At 35.3% G+C, this 10133-nt stretch overlaps 1 protein-coding gene across 1 annotated transcript; it reads right to left on the bottom strand.

The window, feature by feature from the left end:
* Window positions 1-3485: 3485 nt before the first annotated feature.
* Window positions 3486-7344, bottom strand: LOC108990389 (UPF0481 protein At3g47200-like). Its single transcript, XM_035685845.1, has 2 exons — window positions 5838-7344; window positions 3486-3803 (listed from the first exon to the last, which is right to left on the bottom strand). The coding sequence occupies exon 1, from the start codon at window positions 7287-7289 to the stop codon at window positions 5862-5864; it is 1428 nt and encodes a 475-aa protein (XP_035541738.1). The 5' UTR covers window positions 7290-7344; the 3' UTR covers window positions 3486-3803; window positions 5838-5861.
* Between the last annotated feature and the right edge of the window lie 2789 nt (window positions 7345-10133).

Below are 10133 nucleotides of genomic sequence, written 5' to 3'. Positions count from 1 at the left end.
GGTGCGGTGGTCTGGGTAGCCGCACACGGCAACGCATGGAAGAGAAATGGGTTTTACCCATTTCGGCTAGCTTACCGTGAAAAGAGAGGGAGAGTTGTGCATGGGGTTCACCGATGGAGGGAAGGAGCTCACCGTGAGGAGACGCCGGTGGTGGGGGCGGTGACGGGCTGAGCAAGGGAAGGATCGGCTTGGGAGATGGCAGCGTGCGACATAAGGGAGAGGGAGGAGAGAGAGAGAGGGGAGGGAAAAGTGAGGTAGAAAGAGAGGGGGCTGGGCATTTAATCCAGTCCCTTCATCTTAGGATCTACAAAACGATCTAACGATGAACTTTAAATATTGATTTGAAAATACGTAAGCATTAACTTAATTAAAAGCACTAAGAGGAATAAATGTAGAATATTATTTAAACTAAACTTTAGTTTATAAAATAATATTCCTTCGTCATTAATGAAATGATGAGTCTTATTTAATATATTTAAAGGAAAAAACCATTTAATTAATTAGAGTTTCAACATAGTTTAAATCTCATAATATTTTAAATAGCTGAGATCATTTAAATAAATGATATAAAAATGATTTCTGACAATTATAACATTTTTGGAACTCTTCAAAAATATTATAATTATCTTATTTAAAATCGAGTTTAGTTCAATAACATTGGAAATACCTCATATAAATATTTTCAGTGCATTTAAAACACTAGGCGTACTTTAGAAACCACATAGTATCTTTAGAAACACGCCATTGAGGTTCAGCACGCATGAAGAGGCTTGTAGTTGCTAGAAAGAAGGACAGACTGTTACATGGTTTCCATCCTAGGAATTTGCTTACGTAAAAAAGAATGAGCCTTTCATCAGAAAGAAGGAACGGGGTGTTACATTCTCCCCACCTTATAAATTCCATCCTCGGAATTTGCTTAGATCAGAAAGGAGCGGGGTGTTACAACCTCAGCCTTAACGAGATTGTACGTTTAGCTCTAAAAAAACTATATTTATAGTACATATGAAAGAAATTATAGTTAGAATTTAGTATGCTTATGTGTGATTTATCTTAATTGAGAAATATTGTTAGTTATTTTTACCTTGGTCTGGAGAGTTAATCTCCAGTGGTGAGTTAGTCAGGGAGCTAGGCATGGGTGGAGATGGAATGGAAACCTCCTTCCTCTTGGGTGGCATGATTTCAAAATACTGATACATGCATCACATAAAAGATTCATCATAAAAGTGTCATGTGAACACAAAACACATCAATTATCCGTATCAGTTTCAGTGGATCATTCGCTCTTCTCATCTGTAGATACTTCAAATGAATCCACACTTTTCCAACTGTCGCGTTAACAGCTTCAACCTCAATATCTTCCCTATGCAAATGAATCATCTCATATTGGCTCAAATCCACAAACAAATTGAAGACATGTTGACTCTCTTGGTATGCTTCTTTAGTAAAGGGATCATCTTCCTCTTCGTTTTGTCCCTCTACCTCGGAGATAACATCATATATATATATATATATTGGTGAAAACTTTTTTACAACTCGCTATTTATTTCCTTACTCCGAATCATCTAAGTAAAATACTTGAAATACTTGAGAAGCCAAAACAAAATGATAATCATCATACTATTTTCTCTATGTATCAATACTCAAGAAATCTTTATCATCACGCACTCTCCACCAATGATTGCTTAATTCCCACCAATTATATTTAAACAAACATACCACAAACTACCCAAAATATTTCAAACCAAATATATCCACAAAAACCCCATAAAATAAATGTTCTCTCCCATGGCTTCCTTTGACTATGACACCAATATTTTGAGTTTTTCTGTAACAATTTACCTTAATAGCACTTTCAAACAAAAATATTCACCACAAGGCACCTATACCACAATTAGTAAATACTATAAAATTAATGGAATGGCCTTTCTCAAAATTACAAGAACAAATAATCAAGTAGAAGAGAACAATTCAAAAATCTTAACAAATAAAAGAGAAAAAATATTTTGACAACCCTTTCAATAGCACCTTCTCTCTCTATCACTCTCACTGATCTCACTTTCTATCTCTCGCTAGTTTGGTTTTGGAATTGCGCTGTGTGAGTGAGGTTTATGTGGTTCTAGATGTCTTATTTCTCATTTTCGAGTTCGAACATATTTAAATGATCGTTCGAATGCGAAATCGATGTAGGCGGGAAATTTCTCTCGCTTGGAACAATTCAATGAACAACTGTTCGAACGTCACTTACAAACCATTCGAACGTGTTTATATGTACCTCACTTGGCGGAAAATAATCCCGCCACTGCTTCTCAATGGTGCAAACATAGTTTGAGTGGTTTGAATGATGTCCATTTGAACACAGAATTATGCAGTGCAAACGGATAATTATACCGTTCAAACATAGAATTATTACGTTCGAACAGATATAATCTCTAATATATAGTATACTATATACTTAAATATTATATAGTATATTTACAGTTTATAGTATTTATATATAACACTATCAAGATTATATATAAAGTATAATCTATATAGTAAGTATATATATATATAATACCCAATTTATATTATACTTATATAGTATATAATAATATAATTATTATTATATAGTTTATAACTACTATATACTATTTATATATATAGTATACTACTTATATATACTATATAGTTCTATAACTACTATATACTATATACTATATATATAGTATATTTATATAATATATAAGAATAACTAATTAAATGTTTTTGGCCCTTTTAAACGTGATAAGTGTACGTTCGAATGGGTAAATTATTTTTAGAAGACGTTCGAACGTAAAAATACATGCTCGAATGCTATAGTGGGTATAACAGGTACGGGGATCAGACCTAGCACTGTTTGAACGTTTCCAATTTCCTCTCCGCCGCTCCCAACAAGAGAACTACCACACGCCGCCGTCAACGCCACCTTCAACCACCAATCTTGAACCCACAACAGGTATCTCATATAGCCTTCGATTTGATGTCATTTTACATGTAAATAGGTTAGTATTTTGGTATAAATGAAAATAGGTTTTGAATTTCTTTTTTCAAAACACCATTTGGCCACCATAGCTGGCTGAAAAAACAAGGTCGGGATGCCTCTATGCTCATTCCGACCTTGTATTGTTGTGATTTGTGGAAGAACGAAAGGAATCCACCGAGTTCTTTCGTTTTTAACAATAGCTGAGTCGACTCAGCCATTACTGAGCTCAACCCAGTTACCGTTTGATTGTCCATGAACCCGTTTGAATGTAAGTAAATGAAAGCATTTGATATGTGTACTTTACCTTTCAAACCAAAATGTGTATACCGTTCGAATGGTAAATTTTAAGTTTGAACAGATGGCAATATGCGTTTGAACATATAATGACACGTTCAAATGGTACATAGAATGTAACGCCCCATTCTTGGAGGTTTAGGGGGTTAACTCCTGTTATATGATAATCAACTTCAATAATACTAATATATTCTCCAAATCCAAATATATATTTCCAAGGACTCCAAATCAAACATAAATTCCTCTAATTTGATTTAACTACACATACTCATCTATAAGTTCCTCAATACAATAAACCAAATAAAATAGATCATCGGCCCCACATATCTAAAATAACATAATAAAATGAACCAGAGTTTACATAAGTGATCTCAATAACCCATCTAAATATACTGACATCCATCTACTAAATAAAATAAATCTCCCAACAGCAATAGTACCCTAAGGTACTCAGCTAATCTTGTCCACGCACTCATTTATTGAATCACAGCTGAACCATCAAAGTCATCTGAAATATTGTGAAGATAAATAGGTGAGTTAGCAATAACTCAGTAAGCAGAGAATATATACTAGTATGTAATTATGAGCATTTACAGAGTTCAGAATGCAAAACAAAACATTTACTATCAAAATGAAGAATCAGAACATTTGCTTTCAGAATATAGAATCAAAACATGTTATCAAAATATCAGAGTGAAACTTTTAGAATCATTCTTATTCAAAAATCCTTTGGCATATCATAATCTGAGACATCGTCTTCATATCATATCAGAGCAACACATCGGGATAGAGACCATGTTTAACCCCCATAGTAGGGTTATAAACTACTATTATACCAGTGGCAAGGTCGTATACTACTATTATACTCATGACAGGGCCGTATACCACTATTATATCCGTGGTAGGGCCTTATACCACTATTATACCCGTGGTAGAATCTTAACAGAACATATTAGAAATAAAACAAAATCAGATACAGATACAGAATCAGAAAATCATGTCAAAGGTTTTCAGATACCACATCATATCAAAACAGAGTACTGATCATTTCACGTATTCAAAAACAGATTCAAAACATCTTCACTTAATCAATGCAAAACTTTTCAGATCTCATATTCGCTCTTTTTCACAATTCAAAAAATGAATGCTAAAATAAGTTCATGTCTACACCAGTCATGACAGAAAATACTTCCATCTTATACAAATTTTTATGAGTGATGCAGATTACATGATTGAGGATGTTTTCACATTTCCTTTCAAAACATGCACATTTTCATAAATTGTGACGTTCAAACGGAATGTCCTTCAAACCGAAGTTATTCAATTGAACAAATAATCTAACCCGTTTGTAATTCTTCATCGTTCAAACATGTATATTTTACCGTTCTATTGAACTTTTGGGATGAAATGAAATTGTCCCAAAAATAATTATGTTCAAATGCTATCGAACGGTTTTCTCCATTTTCGTCCCAAAAGCTTTTTACTAGTTGTATAATTTAATAGTTGATTATAATTTTGTGCTCACAAGCGATAGATTTAATAAACGAATTGAATTAAACTTAAATTTGACTGAATCAACCTTGAGCGGCTTAATTGTTGAATAGTCTTGTTTATTTACCGCCCTAATTATTCTTGTCTAATGAACCTAATACTACCAAACCAACAAATTCATATAAGGACAAAAGCACGAAGCAAGGAATTGAAGATAAACCGATAGGAGCATAAGGAAATATACCAGATTTTTTTTTCTAAAATATTATTGTAAAATTGAAGATAAACTTAGAGCATAAGTTATAATATTAAAAAAAAAAAACAAAGAAAAGAAAAGAAAAGAAACCTTGTAACAAACTCATACCAGCCTCTGATGTGCAGAACTATTATAAATACTAGTACTAGTTGTAAACCTGTGTAATGCGCCGAAAAAGCTAAATTGATTAAATGAAAGATACTCTATATAACTAAGCAAGCATACGCTAGCTGACGCTTTAATTAATATGATAATTAATAGATCAACTTTAAAAATGTGTGAATATTAATATTGTGTTGATCTCCAAAGTTTTTTGTCGAGCAACTTGATCATCTTTTATTTCCTAACTGCCCTTTGTTCTTATATTAATGATGAGAAAGCTGATCACAAACTTTTATATCTAGGATTAAAAGCTATTGATATAACATGCCAAATAATAAGAACAAATCAGCTAGCCCCAAGTGGCAATTGAACAAATAAGTACTACAAGTGCATGATCAACCCTTCTAAAACCATGATATCGATCGCCATAGTCGACTGATCAACATACATATATATGAGAGATTCTTGTCAAGAATGATTATATATATGATCATAAAAAATAGAGTTGTACTACACAGAAGCCTCACACCCTGCACACCCACTTAAAAACATGTGATTTTACTTTTTTATCCTCATATTTCATATTGAATTCAATATGAAATATGAGGATAAAAAAGTAAAATCACATGTTTTTAAGTGGGTGTGCAGGGTGTGAGGCTTATGTTTAGAATTTTTCTAAAAAATAACACTTACCGGACGAATTGTAACCGAGCCTTCCTAGCATTTTTTATACTTGTAAGTTAAGAAGGCCATTACGGCCTGGAATGACGTAGCCAGTACGAGCAAAATGCCACCCGCTGCCGACAGAAGCAACCATGGCTTGTCAAAATACACCCGCTCGAAGCTCGCCCACTTCCACATCCACCGTTTCTGATAATGCTTGTCCACATCCTTGAACAATTTCCCCAAATAGAAGCCTTTATCAGCATTGAGTACCAAATCCTTGCCCGCACGGTTGATGAAGTCCGCAGCCTCGGAGTCGTCCCCAAGGTAATTGTCAATGACATTGCGCTCGCGAAGGTACTCAATGTCCTCGCTGGTGTTCACCAGGCAGTCCAAAAAAATAGCGTAAACTGTGAAGTACTTCTTGCTTCTCTTGTGGCACTGCTCGAATGCCACACAGTTCAGCAACAGACATCTCATCAAGTCGTTGATGGCTATGTTTGGCATCTCAATCACAGCTCTCTTGAATTTCACTTCTAGGAAGCTGTGGGCTTTGACTGGACTGACCTTAATCCCCGCTAGCCGGAGCTTCGAGACGCAGTGAATGAATGTAGTCTCTGTAGGGAATTCTGGTCGCTGTCGCTTATAATAGAATGGCATTAAACTACTCCGAACCAAGTCCAGCAAATGCAAGGCCGAGCACTGATTCGTTTCCCCCACGTTCATTGAAGTGAAATCGAAAATGTCTAAATCGAGTCTTTTCATTCCATTCTTAAAGAATTCCAAAGCAGCATATATCAGATGGGAACTACTAACTCTAAGGTCAAGCATTTTACGGGTAATCATATATACCTCTTGCAGAACGAAAAAGGGGATCTGATTCTCAAGCAGGAGAAAGTCCCTGTAGAAATACGGTACCATCCACGCCAAGGCTGCAAGAGATTCGCTGGAGTCGACTTCTTTCCTCGGTCCAAACATATCAATGATTTCTATTATAAAACAAGCATCAACAACCATCATTTCGAGAAATTCAATACCGGCGACTTCGAACTCTGCAGAATAACACTTTCTGATGTCCACTTCAAGTTCGCTTATTCTTTGCAAGCAGCACTTGTAGATATAATGTTGAATGTCATGATTTGCTGCCTTAACCAGCATGGAGCCGAAGCACTTCCTCTTGCAATCTTCGGCCATCTTGAACTTTTCATTACGGAGGTTGTAGTAGTAGGGCCCGATGGAGACCATGCGGGGCTCGTATATTGACTTGCCATTGATTTCCTTGAGCCTCGGGAGGACCCTGTAGATGCACCTAGTGTTTCCAAGGTCGGCTTCTTCTTGTAACTTTTTGGCTTCTTCGGAATATTTCGTTACCTGCTTGTTGATCATTAAGTCGAGTTCCTCCTGCGTGAACTCCCGTAACGGCTTCTGGTAATTGGAGCTAGTACTGGATTCTCCTTGGTGAGAGCTGCTTATGATTTCCATGGTGGATGCTAAACTATGGATGCCGATGTTCACTGCTGTACTGGGTGGATTATCATACGCCCGATTCATACCAGCTACTACTCGTAACCATTGGTTTAAAATGACATATAATTGTTTGTAAAGTAATCCAGATTCCAAGAACCTTGGTAAAATTTTAAAGTGATGCAAAAGAGGTCGCAACGATATCGATGTCAAGTCACGTGATAATTAAAGTTTTAAAATTCTATCAACTAACCTTTCGTTTGAAATTATAATTAAAGTTTGATAGTTGGTCACCTTAATTATAATTTAAAACCAAAGGTTAGGTAACATGAGAAGGATAATTGCTCCTCCATATTTTCCAACTCTCCTAATTTGACCCAATCCAAGCTGGGGTTTGCTTATATATGTTACATATCATAGTTAATGATTTTAACCATTAAGAAAAATTAATGTTACATATAGTCACTTCATCATATATATTTGAGATCAATTCTTCTATATATATCCAACCACCGGTGCGGAACCGGCTGCCATGTCAGTTGCTAATTTAATTAAAAAAAAAAAAACCCAGCGAGTGCAATATGTAAGATAAGAAATGGAGGGAAAGCAAAAAAGCAAAAAGAAGAAAACACTCTCACTCGGCCCCTAAACTTCCGATTCTTCTTTGAACCAAGAATCGTCTGTGGTCACTGTCGTGGACCAAACTGGTTGTTGCTGTCGCCGTTCGTCACACATTCCAGATCTGAGCCGCCGTCGACGTGGGTTGGGCTTTCCAGATCTGAGTAGTCGCAAACAGGTTCTTCCAGCCACGATTCTTCTAGTATTTCTTGAACTTCTTTTGGACTTGATTTTATGTTGTTCTTTCAGACATTCTCTTATTTGGCACTTCGTAGTTGGTAGTGGCAAACATTGAATCTAACAGATGGCGTAAACATTGGCTTTGGCTACCGTTGAAATGCCATTTAGAACTCCACTTTTTGACAAGATGCTTGGACTTCAATAGTTCTTTACTTTGACAGTCATATTGTATCAAGGAAATAGAAGCTATGAAATCTATTGTGTCCACTGGAATATAGACTAAATGAAGTCTATAAATACTGTACTGTGTTGGTCATATTGTATCAAGGAAATACAAGCTATGAAATGAATTCTACTAGGTCCAAATTCTTCTCTGTGGTGTTTTATCAAATAGGTGTAGTGCAACTCTGTTTTTATATCTTTATCATGGTATCAGTCAACCATTAGGAAAAGCTAATTAGCTAGCTATACCTCATCATGATTACAATAATATTATCATGATCTTCCGTTTCTATTATATTTCTCCATGCATTAACTTCTAATTTACTTCTTATTTATTATATATTATCAAGTAAACAAGTTAAGCTTTACTTTAAACAAGCCTTATGCTTTCTGTTGGAGTTTCGGATTTTGCTTTTCAAAGCCTACTTCTCTATTTCTTACTTTCTGTTCATTATATTTTTTTTTCATTACTTATATTTACCAAACTCCCCAAGTCATCTTGGATTCCAATCAATTCTCTGGTTTTTTTAATGATTTTTTGAAGATGAATAGATTCTTGGGTTCTCTGTGCTTTGAAGCTTTATTGCATTCAAGAAGCCTGATATCTCTTCCACTTCCATTATTTGATTGAATTAACAATCAAATTAAGCTAAACTCGAATTTGACTGAATCAATCTCGAGCAGGTTGTCGAGTAGTCTTGTACTCTTGTTTATTTACAACCTTAATTATTCTTGTCTCTCCACAAGATTTTTAGCCTTTTGCATCTAAAAGATTTTCGTTGAAGCTAAAATCGACGAGAAAATATATCATTTGCAGCTAAATTGAACTCGACGCTAAATTTCGTTACAAATAGTGCCATATGGTGTTCAAATAGTATACTTTTTTGCGGTGAAACTTTAAGTTTTTGCATCATTTGTTTGGCCGAAGCAAAAATAGGTTAGAATAGACCAGCCTTTTTGCAATGAATTTTTTTGTGGCCATCTCATTTGGTTGCTAAAATTTTTTTGGAACCAAATAAAGTTGTCGCAAATAATATCGAAGGAAAAAATTATTTTCTTGCACTTTTACTCTTTTGCGATGACTTTAAATTGCCAGAAAATGTCATAATCGAAAAATAGAGAAAAAAAAATTGAAACTGGGTGTTTTCCATTCCCCTCCCCCCCCTTTTGATTTGAATCCCTTAATGCTAAGAGTAATGATATACACACAACACATTTTCTGGCAATTTAAAGTCATCGCAAAAGAGTAAAAGTGCAAGAAAATAATGTTACTTTTGTAAGATATTTTACAAAAATACCCCTCATTTAAAACATAGTTGTATAAAGTGTTGTGAAAAATGTTGTGTGTAAATCATTTTCCTAATCATGAACCCTCCCTCCACCCTAGCCGCTCATCTCTCTCTCTCTCTCTCTCTCATCTCTCTCTCTCTCTCTCTCTCTCTCTCTCTCCTTCTCCTTTCAGCATCTTCAAATTGACTTATGCTTGCCAGTCCCAACCAATCCCATCACCCACAATCTTTCAAGCACCTCGAAACCTGAGGAATGCTGTGCAAAAATTTATTTCTTTTCCTGTTTTTCTAAAGAAATGCAAAGATGCCAAGACTCTCACAAGGAGGAGCTACTTGAAGCGATTGTGCATCTCGATTGCGAAGCATATGCCACTTTCGAAGAACAACAAACAATTCATCAGGTTGGACTGAATTATTTTTCTAAACTTTCTTTTGGTTTGATCTCTAGGTTCTATATGGTCGTAGGTTGCCACAAATCTGATTTATGATCTGAACTGTAAGATTCGTTTGCTGAATATTTGCTCAGGTTTCTACTTCTGGTAAGGGTGATGCA

Source organism: Juglans regia, chromosome 15 (genome assembly GCF_001411555.2).
Source record: "Juglans regia cultivar Chandler chromosome 15, Walnut 2.0, whole genome shotgun sequence".
NCBI lineage: Eukaryota > Viridiplantae > Streptophyta > Magnoliopsida > Fagales > Juglandaceae > Juglans > Juglans regia.
This window is presented reverse-complemented; position numbering and strand designations above follow the sequence as displayed.

What these genes read in the sequence shown, in the direction of transcription:
- LOC108990389 (XM_035685845.1), bottom strand. Translation starts at nt 7,289, where the DNA reads ATGGAAATCATAAGCAGCTCTCACCAAGGAGAATCCAGTACTAGCTCC.